General features: G+C 37.8%; 1 protein-coding gene across 2 annotated transcripts in view; it reads left to right on the top strand.

Moving 5' to 3' along the window:
* The window catches only part of LRP2 (LDL receptor related protein 2), a 252,103-nt gene that overhangs the window by 183,632 nt on the left and 41,656 nt on the right, over window positions 1-26,815 (top strand). For both annotated transcript variants that reach the window (XM_020990917.2, XM_020990918.2), the window contains exons 53-63: window positions 2,019-2,242; window positions 3,621-3,798; window positions 4,667-4,863; window positions 5,967-6,212; window positions 7,519-7,647; window positions 8,588-8,707; window positions 9,929-10,045; window positions 10,911-11,027; window positions 12,392-12,529; window positions 15,493-15,615; window positions 19,168-19,296. In XM_020990917.2, the coding sequence (XP_020846576.1) occupies window positions 2,019-2,242; window positions 3,621-3,798; window positions 4,667-4,863; window positions 5,967-6,212; window positions 7,519-7,647; window positions 8,588-8,707; window positions 9,929-10,045; window positions 10,911-11,027; window positions 12,392-12,529; window positions 15,493-15,615; window positions 19,168-19,296 (1,718 nt within the window). The remainder of the gene's footprint in view (window positions 1-2,018; window positions 2,243-3,620; window positions 3,799-4,666; window positions 4,864-5,966; window positions 6,213-7,518; window positions 7,648-8,587; window positions 8,708-9,928; window positions 10,046-10,910; window positions 11,028-12,391; window positions 12,530-15,492; window positions 15,616-19,167; window positions 19,297-26,815) is intronic.

A 26,815-nucleotide genomic window follows, 5' to 3' on the forward strand; every position in this document is an offset into this window, starting at 1 on the left:
AATATATATTATTAGATAAAATACATATTACCTACATGGACTACAGTAGTGCTGGCAAGACAATTATGATTCCCAAGCAAAGCCAGTATTCAGCAGTACCAATGGATTAACTCATGTCATTCCTATTCTAGAAGCATTTTGGAGCTCTGAAGCTCTGGTCTCTGCCTCAGCATTATATAACAAATCTTACTGGCTGAGAGGAAAAGAGTGAAAGGGAAGGACCTAGGACATTGAAGATGACAAATTATCCAATTCACACATCAAGTACTTTCTCGCTGATCTTACAGAACGACTCTCCTCTTCTCCTCATTACAAATGGGTTGTGATCTACATTGGTGGAGGGAATTTCTACTCCAGCATACCTCCACCTGAATTCATAGATTTGAACCTCTACCCCCAAAGCAATTAAGACTAAAAAGATACCCAAAGAGGCTCCTATAACTTTTTGTTTGGTCCAAGATCTTTCAAGCCTTTGGAGGGTTGTTTGGTTCTGAAAGTTTGTCAGATGTAGTAGAAGTAAATAATGTATGCAAATATAGTATTGTATGTAGCCTCAAAGGTTTCTGTAAATTTTCTGCAGTTGTTTCTTAGATAATTCTTATCTATCCTGGGGTTGTCTGCCAGTAGGCATGTTGGTTTCCTGATCTGCCTTGTAAGTGAGAGGAAAGGAGAGTAGCTACTTTTGTGCTCAGGACCCCTAACTTGTGGGCACTACAGAAATACTAAGAACATCTTATATTTATATAGCCTTTTAAGGTTTCCAAAGCACTTTCCTCAGTACCATACTACGAGGTCGGTAGTGCAAGCATCATTATTCCCACTTTACCAGTCGTACCAAAAGAGAAACCATCTGCCTAAGTTGGCACAGAGAAAGACCGAGAGCCTTGCTGTGAATGTCTTATATCCTTTGAATCAAATGACAGCTAGTTTGCATTTCAGTTTATTAATCTGCAAATTGATATTTGTGATACCTAAGATTTCTTTAGAGGTTACTAGAACTAAATAAATATTATAAAATACCATTCAAATATGAAAAAAAATGTCTATACTTTAGATATGTACAGATTAGACCCTTAAACTGTAACTTAACTCAGGGTCGAATATTTACTTTAGTGGCTCAAAGGATCAAATTTTCCTGTAAAATGTTTATACACAGAGAAATAAAGCATTAAGATGACAACATTTGGCTTTATGTTTCTATGCTATGAATTTTTTCCTTCTGTTTGAATATTAAGAAGTCAGGGAAGAAGGATAGGTATTAGACCCATGATTTAATTGGTGTGGGGGAACTCCCAGATGAGGAAATTCCCTCTCTTAGTGTATACTGTCACCTCCTCTGCAACTTAAAGTCTTACAGAGGTACCTAGAACATTGAGTGGTGAAGTTACTCACCCAATGGTTATATTTTGTTGGTGGTATTAAGTTGGTTTCAGTTGTGTCCAATTCTTTGTGACCCTGTTTGAGGTTTTCTTGGTAGAGATACTAGAGTGGTTTACTGTTTCCTTCTCTAGCTAATTTTGCAGATGAGAATACTGAGGCAAACAGGGCTAAGTGACTTGCCCAAGGTCACACAGGAAGTAAGAGTCTAAACTCTTTGAACTCAAGAAGATGAGTTTTCCTGATCCAGGCTGGGAACTCTGTCCTCTATACCACCTAGCTGCCCTGAATGGTAATATAGCCAATATATATTAAAGGTAAAATTTGAAACCAGGGCTTTCTAGTTTTAAGGCCAGCTCTCTATACTCCACACCAGGTATCAAAGAAATTTTCATTGTGATTAGACGGTGGCTATCATTTAGGCTTTTGGTGCCTCTGAAGCTGTAGTTAAATATTATTTTAAAATCATGTTTTTTTAACTTTCTAGTTTGTCGAGTCAGATAGAATGTTGTTTTGAGTTTAGCTAATTTAAAAAAAAACAACAATTATTGTGGTTTAAAATTTTAGTTATCTTATAAAGTAAATGTTTGTTCACTGGGTGACATTTATCATGGTACAACCTTTTTTTTCTGTCCCCTTAGATTCTCTGACTTGGAGGGACGGCATCGGCACACAGTGTTTGATGGGACATTGCCTCACCCCTTTGCTATTACAATCTTTGAAGATACTGTATTTTGGACTGACTGGAACACAAGAACAGTTGAAAAGGGGAACAAATATAATGGGTTGGGCAGAATGGTGCTGGCGAATACAACACACAGACCCTTTGACATCCATGTCTATCACCCATACCGACAGCCGATTGGTGAGCAGATAGTTAATAGAGTCAGCTCCTATACCCATTTACCTTTGTCTGCTTCAGATTAGGTAGGTCTTATGCTGCTCTCTTGTAAACATGAAATCTTTATCTTAGGAGCTTTTTTCACTTTTCATGTTTCCTAAAAGACAATTTGCATATTCAATATCAGAGAATTGTTGGTTTGGAAGTCTGCTAGAGGTCCTTGGGTCTATTTCCTTAATTCATATACAAGACTGCATCTAAAAAGCTTTATTCTTAAATCTTAACCTATTTGTAAAGATCAGCCCATTTTAATAGCTCTCTAGAGAAGGAGATTCTGTAGTTTTAATCAACAAAAATGTCATGTACCTATTTGCATATGGAGCTGTGTGGTCACTCTGTCATAGTTTAAGACAGGCTAATGAAATGGGCCCCTTATTCCACTGTCTCAGAACATATAGGTGAGGGAATTTTTTTTCTCCCCAGCATTTGCTTAACTTATATCTTTGCTGCTGCTACATAAGCCACTTTGTTAGGTTCTTTGGAATTTTGTGGATGCATGGCATTTTATATGCCTTCTTGGTGGAAGTGGTTTTACATGCTGAATGTAGACTCTTTCTCTCCTCGTTAAATGTGAAAATGACATTGCATTGAATGATGAATTTAGAATTTAGAAGAAGGGTAGGTATTGTCAAAAGGAAGCTATGCCCATGACCGTACTCCTGACATTTCTGAAATAAATATTCTTTAGGTGACTTCAGCAGTCTTACACAGAGGCTCACAAACATCTATCTGTAGGCCCACTCACGGTCTCACCAGCCTACAAAATGAGGATAGGCTCTGCCTCCATTTGTCAATGTCCTGCTAAGTATTCTGGACCAAAGCCCTTCTCTCCTGCTATTATCTGTATCACTAGAATGAGAGAATATAGTGTCTGCCTGAAATTTGTAATCTTAGCATCCTTCATGAAACAAAAATTCCTAAGAAAACCCCACAAACATTTTATTGAAAATGGAAAGGAAAAAATGCATCCAATTAATGTGTGCCTAATTTGTTTTTTAGATCAAGTCAGATAGCATTTGGTTTCTGAACACATGAATATGAGTTGATGTTCATGATTTGTCTGCTGGGTCCTAATATCTTTTCTAGCTAGAAAATTGACTTCATACTGCTGATAGCACCTGGATGGATTTGATTTGCCACCTGTTACTTAAATAATTCTGTAGTTAGCCCTAGCTATGAATAATTGTTAGCAAGGCAGAATAACTGTGAAAGTTAATTTTCTTATTCCATAAGAGAAAATATTAAAGGTAGGGTCTTAATTTCAATTAGGGCAATCAAATAATCTTGGGAGTGGCATTTTCTTTATGAAAAAGAACCATTTGTTTTCCTTCTCTTCCCTTAGTAAATAATCCCTGTGGTACAAATAATGGTGGCTGCTCCCATCTCTGCCTCATCAAAGCAGGTGGGCAGGGTTTCACCTGTGAATGTCCAGACAACTTCCAGACTCTCCAACTTGGCAGTGTGACACATTGCTTGCCCATGTGCTCTAGCACCCAGTTCTTGTGTGGAGACAGTGAAAGGTACGTCATCCACCTCCCAACATTCTCTTCATCACACTTCAAGGTCTCTCATTTTAGGGATCTATAATTAATTTTTTGGCTATTTCAAGTATAGCTCAGACTGTCCCATTGTTTTCTATGAGTTGGCAATTTTAAATGGTTCTCTTTAGAAATTTTGAGTCCAATTATTATGGTTGTTTTGTAATGGGTTGTTTTGTAAGGAGGAAGTAAGCCTTATTTTCTGCTTCAGTCAAGTTTAATAAATTTTAAGGGCAGAGTATACAAAATAGAATCACAAAAATAATAAGTATTCATTGATCATAGGTTTCATAGCTTGTTCTTTGTCTGGCAGTGGATTCTTTTCTATGAACTTCGTAGCTTTGCTGTTTTGGGTACTATACTAATGAAAGTATAATTTTGGTTTCAGTTCTAACATAGATCAATTAGCATTATTCTGTTTCATGGCTGCATGCTTTGCCTCTAACAGGAGAGAGTCATTAAACCACTGATCATAAAGAGAAACAAGCTAGAAAGTGTGGCTGGATTAGCACAAACTCATAAAATAATTCAGACTACATGCTGGTGGGCTAATTGCATCATTTTAGTTTTTGAAGCATAGTATCATCACCTATTTGAATCTTGACAACCATCCTTTGAGGTCTATCTCACTCACTTGTTAAATATATTATCCCTCTTCATGTACACTTAGTAACTTAGGCTTAGTTCATTAACTTCAAGGTCTAAATGTAATTATGAAAAGACTAATATCCTCCCTTGACATTTCGTGGCAAACTTCCACTTTCATGATATTTATTAGCTTCTGGTGTTTTGTGATGACAGCAGAGAAATGCTATTTGATATAAAGTAAATAGTAAGTATATCTTGGTAGGTGTATCCCTATCTGGTGGAAATGTGATGGACAGAGAGATTGCAGGGATGGTTCAGATGAGCCATCAACTTGCCCACAGCGATATTGTCAACTTGGACAGTTCCAATGCAGTGATGGGAATTGCACGAATCCACATTTCCTGTGTAATGCCCTGAGGGAGTGTCCTGATGGATCAGATGAGGACCATGTTCTTTGTGGTATGTTGAATTGTCTTATCTTATTATCAATCATCCTTAAAGTCGATTGTTTTTGATCATGACATACATTACAGACCAAGAACTATTCCAAGAACTCTGTGACAACATGGGCTCTGACCTCCCCCGATCTTTTAATAGGGTGCTTTGGAAAGCTTGAGTTCACTATAGGACAAAATTCCCATTTTAGAGCTAGGGAAGCAGAGACAATTCTGCTCTTTGTTCTGGTTCTATGTTCTATATTATGAAAAGACAACCAACAGCATTAGTTGAAGCATTTATCGCTTTATCTGAGAGGAAGCTAGGTGGTGCAGTGAGTATTATGACAGACCTCTAGTCGGGAGGAACTGAATTCAGATATTACTTCAGACAATTAAAAGCTCTGTGATTCTTAAGCAAGTCTGCCTAACCTCTGCCTGATTCAGTTCTTTTTATTTGTAAAATAAATAAATACATAAAAAGGAATCATCATAACTCCGTATCTCTGAGGGTTGTTGTGAGGATAAAATGAGATATTAATAAAGCATGCTACAAACTCTAAAAGACTATATAAATGCTAGCTATTATTACTCCAATGATATGGTGCTCAACTTTTCTGTACATTATTTCTGTAGACTGTAAGTTTGAGCAAAAGTGTTATTTCATTCATGTCTCTGCTTTCCTAGTACCTCGCCAGTGCCTATCCTATACTAGCATATTCATTAATTCATTGGTTTATTGATTGGTGTTCAAAAAACTTCATCACCCAGTTTCCAACCCTCTAGTAATGACCCTTCAAAAATTTAGCTAGGGTGTCTTTCAGATTATTGGCACAATCCTTTGCTTGTTTTTCAAGATTTTTTTCAGCTTGATAAGACTTGCTGTAGCTTGCATTTATCTAGAATAGTGTTTGAGAATTGCAAGGTCACACCTACATCATAATAAGCTTTTAGAAGATAAAGTAATAAATGATATGGTCCAAAAAAGTGGTCCAGACAAAGGAGTTCTATGATGGGCCCTATATGAAGAAAAGCAAAGTTCTTGTCCTATAGAAATGTCTGAAATAAACAAGAAATATTGGCTCTTAACACCTGCGAAGCAGTTCCCCGAATATCTGATCTTTTCAGTGAATCACCAGTGTGAGACCCATCAGTGGCAGTGTGCAAACAAACGTTGCATCCCCGAGTCTTGGCAGTGTGACACTGAGGATGACTGTGGTGATAACTCTGATGAAGCCAGTGCTCACTGTGCCAGCAGGACCTGCTTGCCAGGCCAGTTTAAGTGTGACAATGGCCGCTGCATTCCTCAGTCCTGGAAGTGTGATGTGGACAATGATTGTGGTGACCACTCTGATGAGCCTATCCATGAATGTAGTAAGTGCCAATTCATAAATCTTTATGACTCTGTACAAGCAAGGGAGCATAGGGCCAGTGGAAAAGAGTACAACACATATCAGGGGAACCTGGTTCGAATCTTGCCTCTGACACCAGTATGATGCTGGGCAAGCCACTTAACCTCTGAACCCTTGTTTCCTTTTCAATAAAACAGGGTTAATATTAATAATATTAACATTAATAGTATTGTAAAGGGTTATTGTGAGGTTCAAATGAGATATTGTTTGTAAAGTACTTCCATACCTTAAAATAAATATTATTATTACATTGTATGTTTGGTATCAGGCATGAAATTCATTTCAGCTTTATCATGAACCTCTCCAATTTGGGCTTGAAAAGATGTGGGATGCTGGGCATTAAGAACTGGCACCTCTTCGACAACCACAGGTGCTGCTGCTGTTCTCATTAATCTCATTTCTCATCAATCAATATCTTCATGTCCTGACCCAGCTCCCATTTCTGACTCTTAGACTAAAGGGTAAAGGGATGCCAACTCTTTTCTAAACATTCCCAGTTCCCAGGTGCTTAGTATCTTGAAACCAGATTTCTCCTAGGGTAATTAAGCACATTAGTGAAACTTAATCAGTTTAGGATTCGATGAGAAAAGAAGTGAGAACTAAAGCTTATTGCTTTAAGTGAAAGTGAAAGAACTTGAAACTGGCAACTGCCCAGAGACTGGGCAGGCAGCATGGGACAATGGAAATAGAATTGGCTTTGGAGTCAGAAGTCTTGGGTTCACATTTCATCTCTGATGTCCAATGATGGGTGGTCTTGGGCAAGCCACTTAACCTCCCTGGGCCCCAGTTTACTCATCTGTAAAATGAAGGGGATGGACAATATGGCATCTGAAGTCCCTTCCAACTCTAGATTTATGATCCTACTTAAGTAACATATTTATTGCTAGTATGATGTTACTAGTACAATTGCACTGTTGTTGAAGATAGAATGTAATATAGTGGAAAGATGACTGGACACCGAGGAAAAAACACTGCCTTATTATTTATTTTGTCTCCTTGGGCAAAAAGTCATTTACCCCTGAATCTCAGTTTCCTTTACTTTAAAATGGAAGATACTACCTTCCCTGCCTATTTTCACATAAGTCTCGAGAGTTGAAATAATGGATATGATAATGCTTTGAAAATGGTAAAGAGTTGTTTTATTATACTGTTGTTACTCCTCAATATTTACTGAAAATTTATAGATGTGTCTGAGTTGTAGAGTAGACATAATTAACTTCAGACACGATTAAATTACTTATTCTGACCAACAATACCCTCTATTTCAGTGGGACCCGACTACCGTTGTGACAACCACACAGATTTCAGCTGTAAAACAAATTACCGTTGCATTCCACAGTGGGCAGTGTGCAATGGCTATGATGATTGCCGGGACAACAGTGATGAGCAAGGCTGTGGTATGGTTTGGGATCAGGATCCGAGGGTAGAAACAGATAGGTATTAAGTCTCCCTACCCACCTCTCATGACAGCTGAGTGTACATTTCTTATCCTTCTCCTCTTACATATCTGTCTCCCTTGTTATCCACTCCCTGCCCTATACTGCAAAAGAACTGCAGGTGAATCATGGATATCCCACCCTATGTTAAGCCTGGATGGGGAAGAAATGTAACCTTAATTACAGGGACCTGTATGAGTTACTTCCAAATGTGAAACCCTTGTCTGTAGTTAACAATTTCCTCTTTTCCCTTTTATCAGACTCCTAAAAGAATATAATTTCCATGACAATGTATTGGTCATTTGGGCTTCTCTTGTTTTGAAGATCTATCTGATTTAACTTATGACCTTCTAGAAGTACTGTGTTCAAATATGGTAATATAGAGAGAATTTTCAGGACTGCAGAAATAGAAAAGGAAATCTGGATGGGGATGAGGGAAGACATTTTTTCTAGATTTCAGAAGTATATGTGTTTTGATCTGGGTTGATAGAGGAGCTGGAGAAAAGATGAGCAAGAACATAGTAACTTTTGGTAAATGGTAATACAATGATACACAAATGATCAGTGATGACAACTTGTTGGTACAAACTTTAGTACAAACGACCATCAAGAAAACTGTTCATTTTTCCAGCAGTGTTGCAAGAGGAAACAGGTTTACTTTTTGGAAACAAGAAAGTTCTAGATTAGTTAAAAAGAAGAATGACATGACAATGAGCATTTTAAAGCACTGGAATGGTAGAATACCTAGAGATCTTTAAGAACAACATTGCAGTATAATTTTATATTTGTTCCACAGCAAAGTAGCATTTATTTTTGGAGGTTTTTTGTTTGTTTTGTTTTTGTTTCTGTTTCTACTATCCTGATGGCTTTTTGAAACTTTTTCAATGCCTGTGAATTTCAGAGGAGATGACTTGCAATCCTTTGGGGGATTTCCGCTGCAATAACCACCGCTGTATTCCATTACGATGGAAATGTGATGCCTATGATGACTGTGGGGATGGATCTGATGAGCAGAACTGCAGTGAGTTTTTAGTGCTCCCACCCTTTACTTTATTCTGAGATTTAAGCTTCTTCTTTAATCTACCTTTGTTATCTTACTTTTTGCATTAGTCCATAGGATATCATTTCTATTTTTACTTGTGAGCCATTTCATCCATTGAAATTCTCCTCTGGCTCTTCTTTGGATTGTAGAGGTAACCTTGAGTTTTGGGAGGTTGTGCTAGGAGACTGCAAAATCTCAATGGAAAGCCTTGAGTATAGGTCCAGTAATAGGTTTCTGTTGTCTCAAGACCACCCTAGTTAAATGGGAACAGATTCATCACCAAGTGGCTAATGATTAGATGATGAATTTTTTCAACCACAGCAACTCAAATGAAGGAGGATTTACATTAAATCCTCAAACCCACAGATTCATAAAGCATTAAAGTAAGCTACCTCAAATAAAAAAAAATGGAAGGTTTGTTGGTATGCAAAATTTTATTAAGCCCACCAAAAATGATAATGCATCATCATCATCATCATCATCATTATGGATTTCAGTTCCATCAGAAAGAAATGCAAGAATCAGAAGAGAACTAAACAATGTCATATATGCAATCAGTGAAAGCAATGTTTTTACAATTTTTTTTTTCAGAGAGAGGGAATGAGGGGTCACCTTGAGTTCTCTAAAGGAGTCAATGATGAAACCTGATCCAAGATTGCGTTACATATTTACAAACATTACATATATGTGTAAAGTTTTATTATATGTATTTGTTTACATATAAATATATATGTAAAGTTTTATTTTACATATATGGTCATTATATGCACAGTCACTATAGTCACTTGCAAAATAATATGTATATGTATATATGTTTCTTTTAGTTCCATAAATATCTTATGTATCAAACATTCATTGGAGATACTGGGTGCAGATTGTTTCTTATCCTAATTGCATTTTGTTCCTCCCTGCTGTTTGAGAAAAGTTAGCTTTTATTTTCATAAGTTAGATAAATTTCTTGTTTCAGTTCTTCACAAAATCCTAAATGATAACCTGAGGACAACTGTGAAAGAGATACTTTAGGAACCTTAAGTTGATGTAGAATCCTTTCTTTTTATAGGCTGGACCTTTAATGATTTATCTCATTTTATTAACCTCAGTTTAGAGCTCCAGTTTATACTTTTGTAATTATGTTATCTTTGACCTGCTTATCAGAAATGAGATTTCATGTACTAAATATTTCCTGATCTCCTTTCTAAGCCCCTCGGGAATGTTCTGAAAGTGAATTCCGTTGTGACAATCAGCGTTGCATTCCTTCCCGATGGATATGTGACCATGACAATGACTGTGAAGATAATTCAGATGAACGAGATTGTGGTACCTATAACATATATCTGTCTTTATCTCTGTCTATATCCGTACTTATATCAGTATTTGTATCTATATTTATTTCTTTGAAGAAGTAACCATTGAATAATGTACCACTAAGAAGAACTATTTTTATTTAAGTAGTGGCTTAAAATAATTTTTTACTCTATCTATCTACTTTATATTTATGGTGTAGTAGTCTAGCTGATTCAGTTTTAATTGTAAAGTTGTCTGAGAATAACACTATGATCTATTGATTTTTGCAAATCATATGCAAATAAAAACAGTTTTATCGTCCTACCTATTCCATGTGCCTGAATGTGGTCCTCAGGAAAATATAAATGGAGGTCATTGTCTCAAAGACCTTAAGCACTGAAACAGTAATCATATTGCCTTGGTTCTTTATCCAGCTATTGCATTCACCTTCAAATGGGTCTGGAGATGATCAATATACATACCAAAAGGATAGAAAACTAGGTCTATCAGTAAAGGCTTAAGATATGAGTATTATTTAGTGTGTCAGAGGTGTTACTGAAGGTAGCATTTCACCATTAGTGTACAAGGGCAGTACTTTCCATGTATATATCTTGAAAGGGATTGGTTTGGGATTAATATCGTATAGTGAGAAGTATATCAGATTTGGATTCAGAGGATTTCTGCTCAAATCCTAGTCTGCTTACTTACTACTATCTGTTATGACTTTGGGCAAGACAATTTCTCTGGGTCTCAGTTTCCTCATCACTTAGATGAGGGGGTTGAACTAGATAACCTTTGTGGACCTTTCTAATTCTTACTCTGTTACGAGGGTTAATTAGGGTCTGTTGTTATCTGAGTATGAGTAACAAGAATGTTTTGGTAAATTTTCATTCTCTAGAAATGAGGACCTGCCATCCTGGATTTTTCCAGTGTGATAGTGGTCACTGTGTGCCTGAACGATACAAATGTGATGGAAATGCTGACTGTCTCGATTTCTCAGATGAAGCCAGCTGCCGTGAGTCAATCTAACTATTCATGATGAAAGCATAAATGAGGAAGCAATGTGATTAAGTGAGCCCACTTTAGGGGACAAAGTGCCCTTTAGTTGTTTTCTATTCAGCCTTCATAGGTAACTAAAAATTATCACAGGGGTTTTTAATCTGATTCCTCAGTTAATATCACTCAGATACATGCAGGAGCTAACACAAAAGAATTTATTAATAAAATCCCCTAAATGGCAGTAGTGACTGTATCTATGATAATGAAATTGCATGTAATCAATTACTGCCTTACATGCATGTGTGACTGAATTATTTAATTGTGATAGAAGCACAGCTGATCTAATCATCTTGGTGCTATGGACAGAGTGATGGACTTATAGTCAGGAAGGCTTGAGTTCTTGGATACTTATATGACCCTGGTCAAGTTACTTAACTTCTATCTGCCTCCATTTCCTCATCTGTAAAATGAGGATAATTGTCCACACCTATCACCCAAGGTGGTTGTCAGGACTAAATGAGATGAATAAAATGAAGAAGAAATGTAATTGTAAATAATACAATTATATTTGTATAGCTCTATAGAAATATCTTTATTATTATTATCATTATTATTACTATGATGAAGCCAATTTCTAGGAACAGATATTTTGCAATCACATTTGTAAAACTCTCTATAAATGCTTTTATTATTATTATTAGATATTTATGATAGAAACATGTATCAGATATAAATAACGCACACATAAAATAATAACCATAAAAAATAGTGTAAAAGAATTTTGATCAGAAGTGAAACATACTGAATGCATGGAGCATAAAGTATCCAAGTTCCAAATGTGAATAGAAAAACAATGAATACAAACAGGCCATTATGGCACAAGCATTAACTAATAGTTGTGGCCCCATTCACTCTCATGAACAACTTAATGAATATTCATTGCAAATAGCTCCTTATGATAAGCATATTCTTTATGGAAACAATTGTTACATCATATATAGACCTGATTTTCAATACTGATGAAAACTGGTCATTTCTGTTCCACCTGGGTAGAGATTATATATAGAAATAGAAAGTTTTCAGTCATAGCTCTAAAGATGTTATTACATGCTGTTGAAAATTAGGGTCCACATAGAGCCTGGCTAGACTTTGATGTCTCTTCTAAAGGAATAGTCCATTAGCTATTGTATATTGGAGATTTCCAGCTGCTGTGTTCAGAGTATGGTAAGCAGGAATCAAATGGTATTTAGTGTTAGATCAATCCAAGGAAAAACAGAACTTAACAGAATGGAGCATCTGAAGGAAATGAAAATTGATTTTCATCTATTCCCATTTATTAACCTTCCCAATAATTGATCTGTGTCTCTTTCTCCATACTAGCCACCCGTTATCCTAACGGCACGTACTGTGCAGCTACCATGTTTGAATGTAAGAACCATGTCTGTATCCAGCCATTCTGGAAGTGTGATGGTGATGATGACTGTGGGGACAATTCTGATGAGGAACTTCACCTGTGCTGTAAGGGCAGAAAATACAATGAATGGGTTAACTCTCTCACATGGGGTCAATCAGTCATTCATTAAGTGTTTATCAATAACCTATTATGTGCCAGGTACTGTGCTAAATGCTGGGGGATACAAAGAAAGGCAAAAGACAATCCCCATCCTTGAGGTGCTGCTAGTGTAATAGGGGAGAAAATGTGAAAACATCTATATACATACACACATACATGAGTGTGTGTGTGTATGTGTATATGTGTGTGTGTGTGCATGTACACACATACATACACATATATGATAAATAGGAAATAATCAGCAGAGGGAAGACACCAGAATTAAGAGAGATTGGGAAAGGTTTCCTGCAGGAGGTGGGATTTTAGCCACAATTTGAAGAAAGCCACATAAGCTAGGAGATGGATATGAGGAGGAAGAACATTCTAGGTATGGGGGACAGCTAATAGAAATGCCCAGAGCTGGGAGATAGGGTGTCTTATTTGAAGAACAGCAAGGAGACCAATGACCCTGAACAGAAGGGTATGTAGAAGAGGGCATGTAATATTTGAGAAAACTGGAAAGGTAGGGGGGTACTAGGTAAGGAAGGGATTTGAATGCAAGAGGATATTGTATTTGATCTTTGGGGTGATGGGGAGTCATATGGAACAAGGATGGTTTTTACCCTAGTACCTCTTCCTTCCTTCCTTCCTTCCTTCCTTCCTTCCTTCCTTCCTTCCTTCCTTCCTTCCTTCCTTCCTTCCTTCCTTCCTCCTCTCTCTCTCTCTCTCTCTCTCTCTCTCTCTCTCTCTCTCTCTCTCTCTTTCTTTCTTTCTTTCTTTCTCCCTTTCTTCCTCTCTCTCTCTCTCTCTCTCTCTCTCTCTCTCTCTCTCTCTCCTCTCTCTCTCTCTCTCTCTCTCTCTCTTCCTTCCTTTCTTCCTTCCTTCCTACCCCCTCCACTTCCTTTAGAATGTAAGTGCCTTGAGGACAGGGACCATTTCATTTTGTGATTGTATTTTCAGTGCCTAGCACAGTGCCTTGTTTGCGGTAGAAAACGTAATCAATGCTAGTTGAATTTAAAAATCCTAGTACCTTTTTCTTGAGGTAGCAATTTCATACATTTGGGGACCTGTGACATTCCTTTGCCATTCTTTGTGTTCTGTATGGCGTATATTTGCTTTTTGAAATGAAAGTGAATTAAACTGAATTATGTTTTAAGATTTTTGCAGCTCCCTTTGAAATAATAGGAGACACTCTGGGGTATCACAAGATCAAAACAGAGACTCCCTACTACACTGAGTAGAGATTTTTTCCCGTAGAAAGGAAGACTTCTCTTTGAGAACTTACCCTCTCTCTACTGCTAAGCCCTTCTCTCTTCTCATTAGTTGCCATTTTAGAGTGTATTATTGAGCCATGATAATATATGGCTATTTTCCTTCACACCATGAAGAGTTATTTTAATTCATTTCAAGTACATTTTTGTAGGGGCACAAAACTGCCACTCTTGATACTTCCTTACTTGTTAAATTCTAAGCAAATATCTTAGAAGTCTGCCACTGTGAATGAGGTAGGGAATTAGGAACTGGTACTCCTTCAACAAGATAAATGTTCACCACTATAAAAATAAAACTTTGAATGGTAGGGAAGGAAGCCTAGTTTCTTTTATAGGTACTGCTATATAGTTATTATATATGTATTTTTGTATGTCTCTGTTAGAATGTAAGCTCCTTGCAAATGGTGATTGTTTCATTTATTGTATTTTTATCTCTAATGCTGAACACAGGATGTGGTACACAGTAGGTGCTTAGTAAATGCCTATTAATTAATTGATTATAGCCACATTCACAAATGTGTTTAAAATTTTACATCTAACTTGTGGGTGAAAAGAATTAATTTTCAGTAAGACATTTTTATCAAAAATGCATATATCACTTTTCATATAGTTCTCCCATTTTCCCTCCAAAGACACTTCATTAATAACCTCTCATATTTTTAAGCATTTTAAACATACAATTCTTAAAAGCAAGTTAAATAACTTATGCCCTGTATTTGAAATCAAAGTGAAACTTGATTTATTTCATTCAGCAAGAACTTACTAAGTTGTGTGTGTGTGTGTGTGTGTGTGTGTGTGTGTGTGTTTGTATTTGTATGTGTGTAGGTTTTGTATTAGGGATTAATTTCGGATGGGGAGAGGTTGGATCTGTTTGTGGAATCTCCCTTCATCAGTGCAGATTGACTACTCACAGTGTAAGAGAGTTTACTAGGGCACTGAGAGATGAAGAGACTTGCTAACATGCATGAGAGGCAGGATTGGACTAAGAATCTTCATGGCTCTAAGGCCAGCTCTTTATCTACCATGCTCATCATCATAAACCATAGTGGACACAAAATCAATTGAGGACATGGTCTTCCCTCTTGAGTTGCTTGTACTCTAGGAAAGAAGACATAATATATATATTATGTATATATATATTATGTGTATATATATATGAGTAGCTAGAGACGAATTCAAAGGCAAATGTATGATAGAGTGATATGATGGACATGGGTGATATATGCAGTCAGTGAGGGAATTCAAAGCAATGCTGTTTACTTACAAGCTGATTTACTAGTGATTTTCGGCAAATCCCTTAATCTCTCTGAGTCTCAATTTCTCATCAACAAATGAGTGCATTGGACTAGAAGACTTTTAAGGTCTCTTCTGGCTCTAAATTATTGAGTCAGTGAGGTCAACAAGCATTTATTAAGCACCTACTACTATGTGATAGGCACTGTGCTAAGTGTTAGGGATAAAAAGAAAGACAAAACATAATCCCTACCCTTGAGAACCTTACAGTCTAATGAGCCTATGAATGAGAGTTGTAATGGTGATGCTGGTCACAATTATGATCAGATTTAGATGGAATATCTTCTGGATTGTTTTAAAAGGAGAAGAGTAACATCCTGTTACAGTGATGTTCTCCTAACATGTATCCATTTCTTTCTTTTCAGTGGATAATCCTTGTGAGCCCCCATTTCGGTTCCGATGTGAAAACAATCGTTGCATTTATAGCCATGAACTGTGCAACCAGGAGGATGACTGTGGGGATGGAAGTGATGAGAAAGAAGAGCGCTGTAAGTGGACACATTTACAAAGTCAATCCTATATTTTAGGGAATTTTGGTTTCAGGAATTGTTCACTTTATCAGTGATGTAGTAAGTGCCCTGTGCTACCTCTCAGGGTTACAGAGACAAGAAAAAGTCAGTCTCTCTCCTCGAAGTGTTTACATTCTACCTGGGGGATGGAGCATATAATGAAATAAGTGTAACTCAAAATGAATAGAGGAAGAAGAGAGTACTGACAAATGAGGTGACTCAGGGAGCTTCTCACTGGGGAGTTGGCACCTCAACTGAACGTTGAAGATGGAAGTAAAAATTATGAGAGGCAAGAGTTGAGGAGGAAGTGCATTTCAGGCATGGCAAAGAGCTTAGGTGAGAACCAGGAGGTGAGAGATAGAATGTGGGATTTAGGGAACACCCATTACTTCAGTCTGACTGGAACATTACAGTTCTTGAAGGGGGGAATAGTCTGAAATAAGACTGGGAAGGTTGTGGGAGCCAGATTGCTAGAGGTATAATAATAATAACAACAACAACTCTGTATCAGGCACTGTGCTAAGTGCTTTTTTCACAGATATTATCTCATTTCACAACAACCCTGGGAGGTAAGTTATGTTATTATCCCCATTTTACAGATGAAGAAACTGAGGCAAATCAACATTAAATGACTTACCCAGGGTCACACAGCTAGTAAGAACTTGAGGCTTTAATATCAGGCTCAGGAATCTAGCCCTTTTACCATTTTCGTACAACTTTTGGAGAGAAGAAGGAAGGTCCTCGAGACATAAAAAAAGCAATAGAAATGAAATTATTAAGTAATTTTGGAAGATTTAAGGATAACTAATGGCAATAGGAGAAGTTATTCACATGAAAGACCCTCAAGCCTCATTCTGAAATTTATAGTGTGGTATAGTAGAAAGAGTATTTTGGGGCAGCTAGGTGGCGCACTGGATAGAGCACCTGCCCTGGATTCAGGAGGATCTGAATTCAAATCTGGCCTCAGACACATAACACTTATTAGCTGTGTGACCCTGGGCAAGGCACTTAACCCCATTGCCTAGCCAAAACAAAACAAACAAAAAAAAGAGTATTGGTTTCGGCATCAGAGGACCTGGGTTCGAATCTTTCCTTTGTCACTTTCCTGTTTGATCTTGGGCAAGTAACAATTTCTCTCAGCTGCATTTCCTTCATTTGTAAAATAGGAAGCTGGACTACATGGCTTCTGATGTCTCTTCTGGCTCTGTATGTGGATCCTATTAAATACACGCATACATATATTATAACATACATGTATATATTTCCACTAAAAAAACTGATTGAGCTAATTATACTTGAATAAATTATTTTGAAAACCATAAAGCACAACTGAACACACTATAATAATTAATGAGAAAAAGCATAAGGCAAACATAGGGGTTTTGTGTGGTTCTGAATATCCAAACAATTTGACAAGCTGAATTGACTGCAAACTCCCAGAATGCATCTTTCACACACAGGAATCTATTTGGTTTTTTCTTTCTTCTTTTAATTGCTTTCTAGTTGAGATGCTAATGCAGTATAGTATTGCAAAAATGGGCAAAATAGAAGGTAGGAAGAGAAACTAAGGAGCCTGGGTTATCTACATATTGTTAGAGCCAACACCAGCATCTGTTAGAGGAGTTTCTGAGTTGTTTGAATGAAAGCACAATTTACAAATGGGTCTAAATGTCTTCTGTGACTGGAATATACTCCTTCATTCCCCTCCACTGGTTAGCACCCGAGCTTCCTTCCAGACTCAGCTTATACAGAAGTCTCCTACACAAGGCTTTTTCTGACCTCCCTGGTTGTTAGTACTCTTCTCCCTACCCACCAAAATTACTTTGTATTTGCCTTATATATAATTTGTATTGATATAGCTGTGTTTTATATTGCTTTCCCCTAGTGGAATGTAATCTCCTCGAGGGCAGGGACTATTTCTTTTCATCTTTTTATTGCTAACACTTAGCCCAGTATTTTGGAAGTAGATTTTAAAATAAATGCTTGTTGGATAAATGAGTAAAATGAATTATAGCTGTACACACACACACATGTATAAACACACAAATAGTTTATATTGAGATAATTGTCTGTTTAAATTGCAGCACTGCCTAAGTAAACTCAAATGCTCAAATACCATCCATATCCTTGTCCAGTTATTGCTGACTGCCATCACACAAAGTATAGTTTTGGCAAAGTTCTTACTTTTTAAAATTGGAAAAAATTGATAAGAATTTATTTTCTCTTTCCCTTGAGAAAATCAGGATGAGCACCAATGGTGGTTCACATTTCATAAACAAATGCTGTACTGCTCTTCAGAGATGAAGTTAGTCATGATTTGATGTAGGGTTGTTAATTACTGATCTATTTTAGATGATTAATCACATAGCTCTCTCTCAGTACCATCAGTGAAAACATTGTATTAAAGAGCAGACCTCTAGTATTTCGTAGCAGAGTACATTTTTAAAAAGTGAAAATTCATTTTCCACAAAAGGAAAATTATAAAGTAGGGTAGCATGGGATTAAAAAATGAACATTATTGCATTTTATCTGGGATGGAGCTAGGAAAAGTGTTATTTTTCTCCTTTTGGAGGATCTTTCTATACACCTCAAAGTGGTCAATTGCCTGTTGAATCTGATAAGTTTAAAGAGCCTCCATTAAAATCTTGCTGCATTGACATAGAGAGGACCCAAAAAGGGACTGTCAAACTGAAAAAGTTGATGGAAGGGTCCATATTACTACCTGGGGACCAGTGTAGCTGATTTAGGAGAGACTCATCATGGAAAGATTCCATCAAGTGATAGTTATTTTTGGCTTCCAAAATTCACAAACAGTTCACTGAAACAGAGAGGAGCTTCAGTGAGGGGACTAGCTATACCAATGAAACCACAAATATTAAAAGGACAATGAGCAAGTATGGGCGATTAATTTCCCCCACTCCTATGATTTTTCTTAGGCATAAGGTATATGCCTTTTTCTTAGGCACATGGGCATCATCTAGGAAAATCCAGAAAATGTATTCTCTTTAATGTGCTATGCCTTGGATCACCACGAGTCTCTTACAATCTTTGTTGTATAACTTTCAATGGGTCACTTAATCTTCCTGATCCTATAGGTTTCTAACCTATAAAATAAGGAGTTTGGACTAGATGCACCCTGGGGTTTCTTTCTAGTTCTAGATTTATGATGCCAAAATCTCATCCCAGAAGGAGCTGTATGGCCATGAATCATTTGGCAGTATTAAGGGTATGTGTAAATAGACCTGTTTTGATGGTATTGAAACTATAGTTAAAAGATGTTTATCTCAGAGACAATCTATGTAAATGGTGAATTTTGAAAAGTGAAAAATTTTAGAACAGGATTAGCCCCCCATTGATGTCTCCCACATTGAGCATATTACATCTGTGATTCCAAAGGGTAGTTCTGGTCAGAGTGGATAATGGAAAAAGGGAGAAATTCTATTCTTGAAAACAAATCCTGGGTAAACAGCCCCCCAAACATTATGCAGGAAGGAGTCTTGATTTTGAACCTTTTTTTCTTTTCAAATGTAGGTAAGAACCCAACCACCAAACCTTGTACAGAAGATGAATTCAAGTGTGGAAATGGACACTGTATTCCTTTGAGTTATGTGTGTGATGACTTTGATGATTGTGGGAACCATTTTGATGAAACAGGCTGCAGTAAGTAAAACTCTTGTTAAAAGATTGTTAAATCTACATCTATAATTTTTGAGGTTTGCCAAAGTTTTTATTATTGGCATTGCTGATCATTTGTATTGAATTATACCAGGTTTCAAACCAACGCAACCGACAAGAAGGAACTCATTTTGTGTGTGTGTGTGTGTGTGTGTGTGTGTGTGTGTGTGATATTTATAATATTGATGTTATCTTCTTGCAAATTTGATTCTGCTCTCTCCTTCTTTCTCCAGGATGTTGTTCAAGTCATCATCTCCCCTTTCTCATGAATCTTTCAGTTTCTCCCTCTTAATCCCACGTTGAAACAGTAAACTTTCCCTTTACCCTCCTCCCTCACTGAGTTATTATCCTGCCTTTCTCTTTTACTTTACTGACAAATTTCTTGGAAAAAGTATTTTTATATGCCCCCGGCATTCACTTTCTCACTACTCATGTTCTTCTCACCCCCTTGCAATCTGGCTTCCACCCCCTACCACTCCCCTGAAATTGTAATCTCGAAGGTTGCCCTCCAGTAATCAAACATTGATCTTTAACATTAAACATTGACCTCCCATAACTAAATCCAATGGTCCCTTTTCAGTCCTCAGCCTCTTTAATTTCTGCATCTTCTGACCACTCGTTCTTATTGGTCTCCTCCCGAGGCTTCAGAGATCCACTCTGGTCTTTAATCACTCCCTCATTTTCTTTGCCGGCTTCACATCATCTTCCCAACCCCCAATAATGAATGTTTCACCAGGGGCTATTCTTGACAATCTTTTCTTCTCTCTACAATTTTTTCCATGGTAATCTTAGTTCCACAGCCTTTGACCATTAGTAGCAGAAGTAGAGCTAAAACTGGAGTCAGAGGAACTGGATTTTTATCTTGACTCTGTCATTTACTTACTGTATGACCTTTGGCAAATAAATGAACTTTCCTAGACCTCGGTTTCCTCATTTGGAGGATGAGGGGGTTGAACTAGAGAACATTTAGGGTTCCTTTCAGCCCTAAACATATGATCTAATGATTTTCAAGTACTACAGAACTATATCTCCAACTGCCTACAGGGCATCTCCATCAATATGTCCCATTATCACCTTAAAATTAACATACACCAAACCAAAGCTAATGTCTTTCCCACTGCCTTTTGACTTCACTATTTCTGGGACTTAGTTTCATTGTGTATAAAATGAAAGAGTTTGACTAGTTTTTTCTCTAAGATCATCTAAAACTCCTAATCTATCATACCATCTCAGAGTACTTATTAAAAATAGGAATACCACATGTGAGAAGTTTTATCTTAGTGTGCCATCTGCAGAAATCTTTCCATTTCTACCTTTATAACATCTCCCTACTCAGGCAGCTACCGCTTTAGTTCAGGCCTTCATCACCTCTTGCCTTGATTATTTTAATAGCCATCTAATCATCCTCCTTCCTCAAGTCTCTCACTGCCTCAGTCCACCCTACAAATAGGTGACAAAGTTTCTGTTCAGTCATTTCAGTGGTGTCTAACTCTTCATGACCCCTTTTGGGGTTTCCATGGCTAAGATACTGGAGTGATTTGCCATTTCCTTCTCTAGCTCATTTTATAGATGAGGAGACTGAGGTAGACAGGGTTAAGTGACTTGCCCAGGGTCACCCAGCTAGTAAGTGTCTGAGGCTGGATTTGAACTCAGGAAGATGAGTCTTCCTGATTCCAAGTCCAGTACTGTATCCACAGGGCCGCCTAGCTGCCCCAGCTGACAAAGTAATTTTCTCTAAATGCAGATTTGACCATGTGATTCCCCTATTCAAACAATTCCAGGGTCTTTCAGTAGCTTCTAGGATAAAAACTCTTCTATTTAGCATTTAATAAAGTCCTAGGCAACCTGGGGTTAATTGCTTTTTCTATTCTCATCAGAAATTTGTCTCTTCTCTTCCCTCATATTCTGTTATCCACCTAAACTAGCATTCTCTGAGTCTCTCACATCTAACTTGCCATCTCTTTTCTATGTGCCTGAACACTGACTGCCCCCGCCATGTGCTCCCTCTTCACATCTGCCTCGAAGAGTCTTTCTGTTCCTTTAAGACACAGCTCAATCACCATTTTATGTACTAAGCTGTTCTTAATCCTCCCAAGTGCCAGTGTTTGCCCTTCCAAACTACATTGTATTGAAATACTTTGCATACAATTGTATTTATCAACTTTATACTTTTACAGCATGTCTCCTCCATTAAAATGTAAGTTCATTGGGAGTAGGTCAGTCAATCATTTATTGTGGTTTGTCCTTCATTCTGGAAGAGTGCCATGACATCAGGGAGATGATGACATGACTTGCAAATAAATTGGATTTAAGTGAAGGAGGGCTGTACAAAGTCACCAGCCTCACTTTCTCCTCCAGAGCCATCTGGTTCCAGTGATCAGATATAGTTCAGGACAGCTGGCGAAGGCCCAGGATGCAGTGGAAGACCTTGGCTTTCTTAAGCTAAGATTTTTTCAGAGTTCTCACTTTGACTTAGGCAATGCCCATTCAGTGACTAGGGTTGGTTAAGAAGTGAGCCAATGGATGGCCCCTTTAATTAAAAAAAATCATTTATTAATCATTTTTAAATGCTTAATATGTGCCAAGTGAACAGCTAGGTGGTGCAGTAGATAGAGCATTGGGCTTGGAACCAGAAAGACTCATCTTCCTGAGTTCAAATCTGGCCTCAGACACTTACTAGCTGTGTGACCATGGGCAAGTCACTTAACCCTGTTTGCCTCAGTTTCTTCACCTGTAAAATTTACTCGAGAAGGAAATGGCAAACTACTCCAGTATTTTTGCCAGAAAGGGGGTCACAAAGAATCAGACAGGACTAAAACAATTGAACAATAAAAATGTGCCAAGCACTGTGCTGAGGGCTAGAACTCCTGTTACTACTGTTAACCTCACAAGTATCACTGCCGCCACTGCCACCACCACTACAAAGGCAGCAAGGTGGTACAATGGAAAAAGTGCTGGTTCTAGATTCAGGAAAATGTAAGTTCGGGTCTGGCCTCAGATACTGGTTGTGTGACTCTGGGCAAGTCACTTAATCTCTGTTTGCCTCAGTTTCCTATCTGTAAAATAGGGATAATAATAGCACCTACCTCCTAAAGTTATTATGAGGATTAAATGAGATAATATTTGTAAAGAGCTTAGTGTAATGCCTCATATACAATAGGTGTTATGTGAATATTAATTAATATTGTTGTTATCACTCAGATTAAGGGTGATTGGGAAAAGCTACTTATAGAAGATGAGATTTTAGCTGGAACTTTAAGAAAGCCAAGGAATCTAAGAGGTAGAAATGAGGAGGGAGAGAATTCTAAGGCATGGGGGGATAGCCAGCCAAAAAATGCAGAACCTAGAGATGGAATGTCTTGTTGGAGGAACAACTTTGTAAAGGAAGCCAGTATTATTGAAATAAATAGTACATGTGACAACATAAGGTATAGGAAAACTAGAAAGGTATGGGAAGGGATTAGATTATGAAGGATTTAAAATTTGATCCTGGAGGTAATAGAGAACCATTGGAATTTACTGAGTGGGGTGGGGGAGTGGGCAACATGCTCAGATCTGTGATTTAGAAAGATCACTTATACAGCTGAGTAAAGGTTGAACTGAAGTGAGGAGAGACTTGTGACAGACAGACTAACCGGAAGGCTATTGCAACAGTCTTAAGCATGAGAAGATGAGGACCTGTACCAGAGTAGTGGCAATGTCAGAGAAGATAAGGGGGTATATGTGAGACGTGATACAAGGTAAAATTGACAGGCCTTGGCAACATATTGGATATGGGGGCATATGTGTGTGAATGAAAGTGAGGAGTTAAAGGTGACACTTAGGTTATGAACTTGGGTGACTAGGAAGGTGATGGTACCCTCAACATCAATAAGGAATTTTGGAAAGGGTTTAGGAGGAAGGATAATTAGTTCAATTTTGGACATGTTGAATTTAAGATGTTTATGGGACATCCAGTTCAAGATGTCCAGTAGACCACTGGAGGTACAAGATTGGAGGTCAACAGAGAGGTTAGGACTGGATAAGTTGATTTGAGAATCATCAGCAGATATATGTAAGTGAATCTATGGCAGCTGATGAGATCACTGAGGGAGATATTATAGAAGGAAAAGAGAAGAGGGCCTAGGACATAGGCCTTTGGGATACCCAGGGTTAGTGGGTGTGACCTAGATAAAGATCCAGCAAAGGAGATTGAAAAGGAGTGATCAGATAGGCAGGAGGAGAATTAGGAAAGGGCAGTGTAATGAAAATTTAGAGGGAAGAGAGTGATTTATAGTGTCAAAGGCTACCAAGAAGTTAAGAAGGGTGAGGATTGAGAAAAGATCATTAGATCTGGCAATTAGATTATTCATAAGTTTGGAAAAAGTAGTTCCAGTTAAATGATGAGGTCAGAAGTCAGAGTATAGAGAGTTAAGAAGAGAGTGAAGGGGAAGGAGTGGCCATCTACCTATTATAGAAGGCCTTCTCAAAGGGTTTAGCTCAAAAGGGAAGAGAACTATGGGACAATAGCTAGCAAGAATGGATGGATCAAAGGAGGATTAAGTTTTGCAGATGGGGAGATATGGGAATGTTTGTATGCAGTGGAGAAGAAGGGAGTAACAGAAGATCCGTGAGGAAGTGGGGATGATAGAGGAGGAATCTACTGGAGAAGACGTATAATAGGTATGGCTTCATTCTGTAGTTATATCCCCAAAGCCTAACACAATGCCTGGCACATAGTAGGTGCTTACTAAATACTTGGTGGTTGATCAATTCTGTGAGCTTTCATAACTTCTGATTCTGGTGAGGCCAGATTATTTCCCAGCAGTCTTTACCATGGATTAATACTATGTGCAATACATTGATGTACTCTTCCATGCAATGCTATGAAATGATGTAATCTGTTGAGTTAACATAAATATGACATAAATTGAGTTACTAAAGCTACTCCACTCTCAGATTCTGCCTCTCTTGTTGACAGAGTGATACAAACTATAACAGGTGTTTGGAATCTTTCCAAGTTTAAGACTGAGACAAAAATTGGTTCCTCTTTCATTTGCCCGTGCTAATTTAGCTGCTTGAAATTAATCACAGTGCTTTTTTAATGGCATTTAATTAAAACTGGCATATATTTACAGAAAATAGGTAGCACCCAAATGAGTATGGGAATTAAGGCCACATTTCTTCTCAGCTATTAATATATCAGTATATCTCGGGATCATAGGATCATAAATTTAAAGTTAGAAGGTACCTTAAAGGCTCTCAAATTTATCTTCTGCCTTTTACAGATGAGGAAAGCTAAGCGTAGATAAGTTAATTGAAGTGCCTAGGATCAGGGAGTTAGCACATGTTTGAGGCAAGATATTAACTCCAGTCTGTCTGACTCCTAAGCCCAGTGCCCCTATCATGTAAGACAAGCACGTGGCCCACTGGAGTGTAGCAAACCAGATTAAACTGTATTTGGGAAATATTTAACAAAATAAGTAAAAATACAACATTAATTTGTGATTTTCTAAGTCAACATATAGCAAACAGGGAACTATTTTTCATTTGAATTTGACAGCACTGATGTGAGAACCTTCATGTAAGTACTTACTCATTATCGTGTGGAGGAGACCTCGGATTTTTAAAAGGTTATGTCCCTGGACCTCAAGCTCTGGCAGGTCTCACCAAGCTGGAAAGAGTTTGAAGGCACATCCAGCAAGAGGCTATGGGTCTATTGTCCAAGGATCAGCTTAGAAACATTTGGGGTGGTGGTAGTGGTGGTATAGCAACTCGTGAAATCATCTGCTAAAATGAAAAGGGGCTATAATATGTATCAGAAGAAAAAGTATCCTCATCAGTGCAATAATGAGTACTGAGGTTGCTTTTTGAAGTGGTGAAGATGTAACACCATAGAATTCAGTCTTAGAGATTATTACATGGACCAATAATTTGGCTACAAAACAAAATTTGTACCTCTAAGTGTCATTATATGGATACTAGTAAAACACGTCCTTTTTTCTTTATCGTGAAATTTATTTATTTATTTAATGCATTTATAATCTGTTCCTTTCACTCCTCTCTCCCCTCCTCCATTGTTTTTCTTTTTTAAATGATCGCTGAGGCATTTGGAAATAACTTGTCTAATATTCTTTAATATTTTAAAATTTAAAGAGATATTAAGATTTTAACACCAATGATCTGTAAAGAAAGAAAGCTAATTGCTGGTGGAACCAATATTTGGGAGATTGTTATATTGGGATGACTTTTTCAGTGCTCTGAAATACTTGGTAACTGTCATTCCTTTTTTGTATAATGAAAAATTTACTTGTGCGCCCTTACTTGACCGTGGGCAAGTCCTTTAACCTTTCTATCTGCCTCAATTTCCTAAGCTGATTAAAATAGGGATAATAATAGCATCAACCTCTCAGAGTTGTTGTGAGGATCAAATGAGGTAATATGAGTAAAGTGCTTACTTAGCACATGGCCTGGTACACAGTAGACACTTAATAAGTGCTTTTTGCCTTCCTTTCTACACGAGGGTGAAGGGTGAAGGTCCATGCATTTTATAGTGAGGAGACAGGTTCTTAGTTCAGTTGATCTCCCATTGATCTCTCATCTCTGGTGTCAGAGACAGAGAGAAACTAGGGATGGCCTTCTGAGATCCTGGTTGTAGAAAACACGTGGCGTGGAAGTTTCCAAGCAAGGACAGGAGAAGGGAGTTTTAGGCAGGAACTTTCCATAAATGGACGGTGGGGAAGGGTCCGGAGCAAAGGTAACTTCTTGCAGGTGCTCACAGGGGCCTCACAAAGCAGAGAATTTGGATTTTTACAAACTAAGTACAATCTTGTAACTTGTTTAGAATATGCCTTTCTTTTTCCTGGAAAGACCTCATAATAATCCTTCCACCTATCACCATCTAAGCATGGGCCTCGTGGTTCATAGGATAGTGATAATCTAATGGATTTTCTTATTCTGTTTCATGTATGTGCATGGCCAAGTGTGTATGCATGCGCATACACAATTCATTTCATTTCATGAAATTGTATTTAATTTAATTCAATTCACTTCATTTAAAGAAAATATTTATTCCCATAAGGCACTGTGCAAGGTACTGGGGGCACAAAGGCAAAAACAATGAAGGTCTCTGTCCTCAAGGGATTTATAATGCAGGGATGTGATATAACATGGACCCATAGAGTATCAAAATAGCTACAAGATGTGCTGTGTGAGTGGTGATGTTGTGGGAGGTTAGGTGTGGGTAGAAGCAATAGCACCCCGGGAAATCAGAAAAGACTTCATGGAGGAGGTGATACTTGAGGTGAGCCTTAAAGGAAGTTAGCGTATGCATAGTGATGTGATATGACTGAAGGAATTCCCTAGGCAACAAAACCATAGATTTCATAGCAGAGTTGGGCAGGTAGGTGCCACAGTGGATAGTGCACTGGACCTGGAGTCAAGAAGACTCATTTTCCTGAGTTCAAATGTGTCCTCAGACACTTACTAGCTGTGTGACCCTGGGCAAGTCATTCACCTCTGTCTC

The sequence above is a fragment of the Phascolarctos cinereus genome, unplaced genomic scaffold (assembly GCF_003287225.1).
Source record: "Phascolarctos cinereus isolate Bilbo 61053 unplaced genomic scaffold, phaCin_HiC Scaffold_726;HRSCAF=1367, whole genome shotgun sequence".
Taxonomy (NCBI): domain Eukaryota; kingdom Metazoa; phylum Chordata; class Mammalia; order Diprotodontia; family Phascolarctidae; genus Phascolarctos; species Phascolarctos cinereus.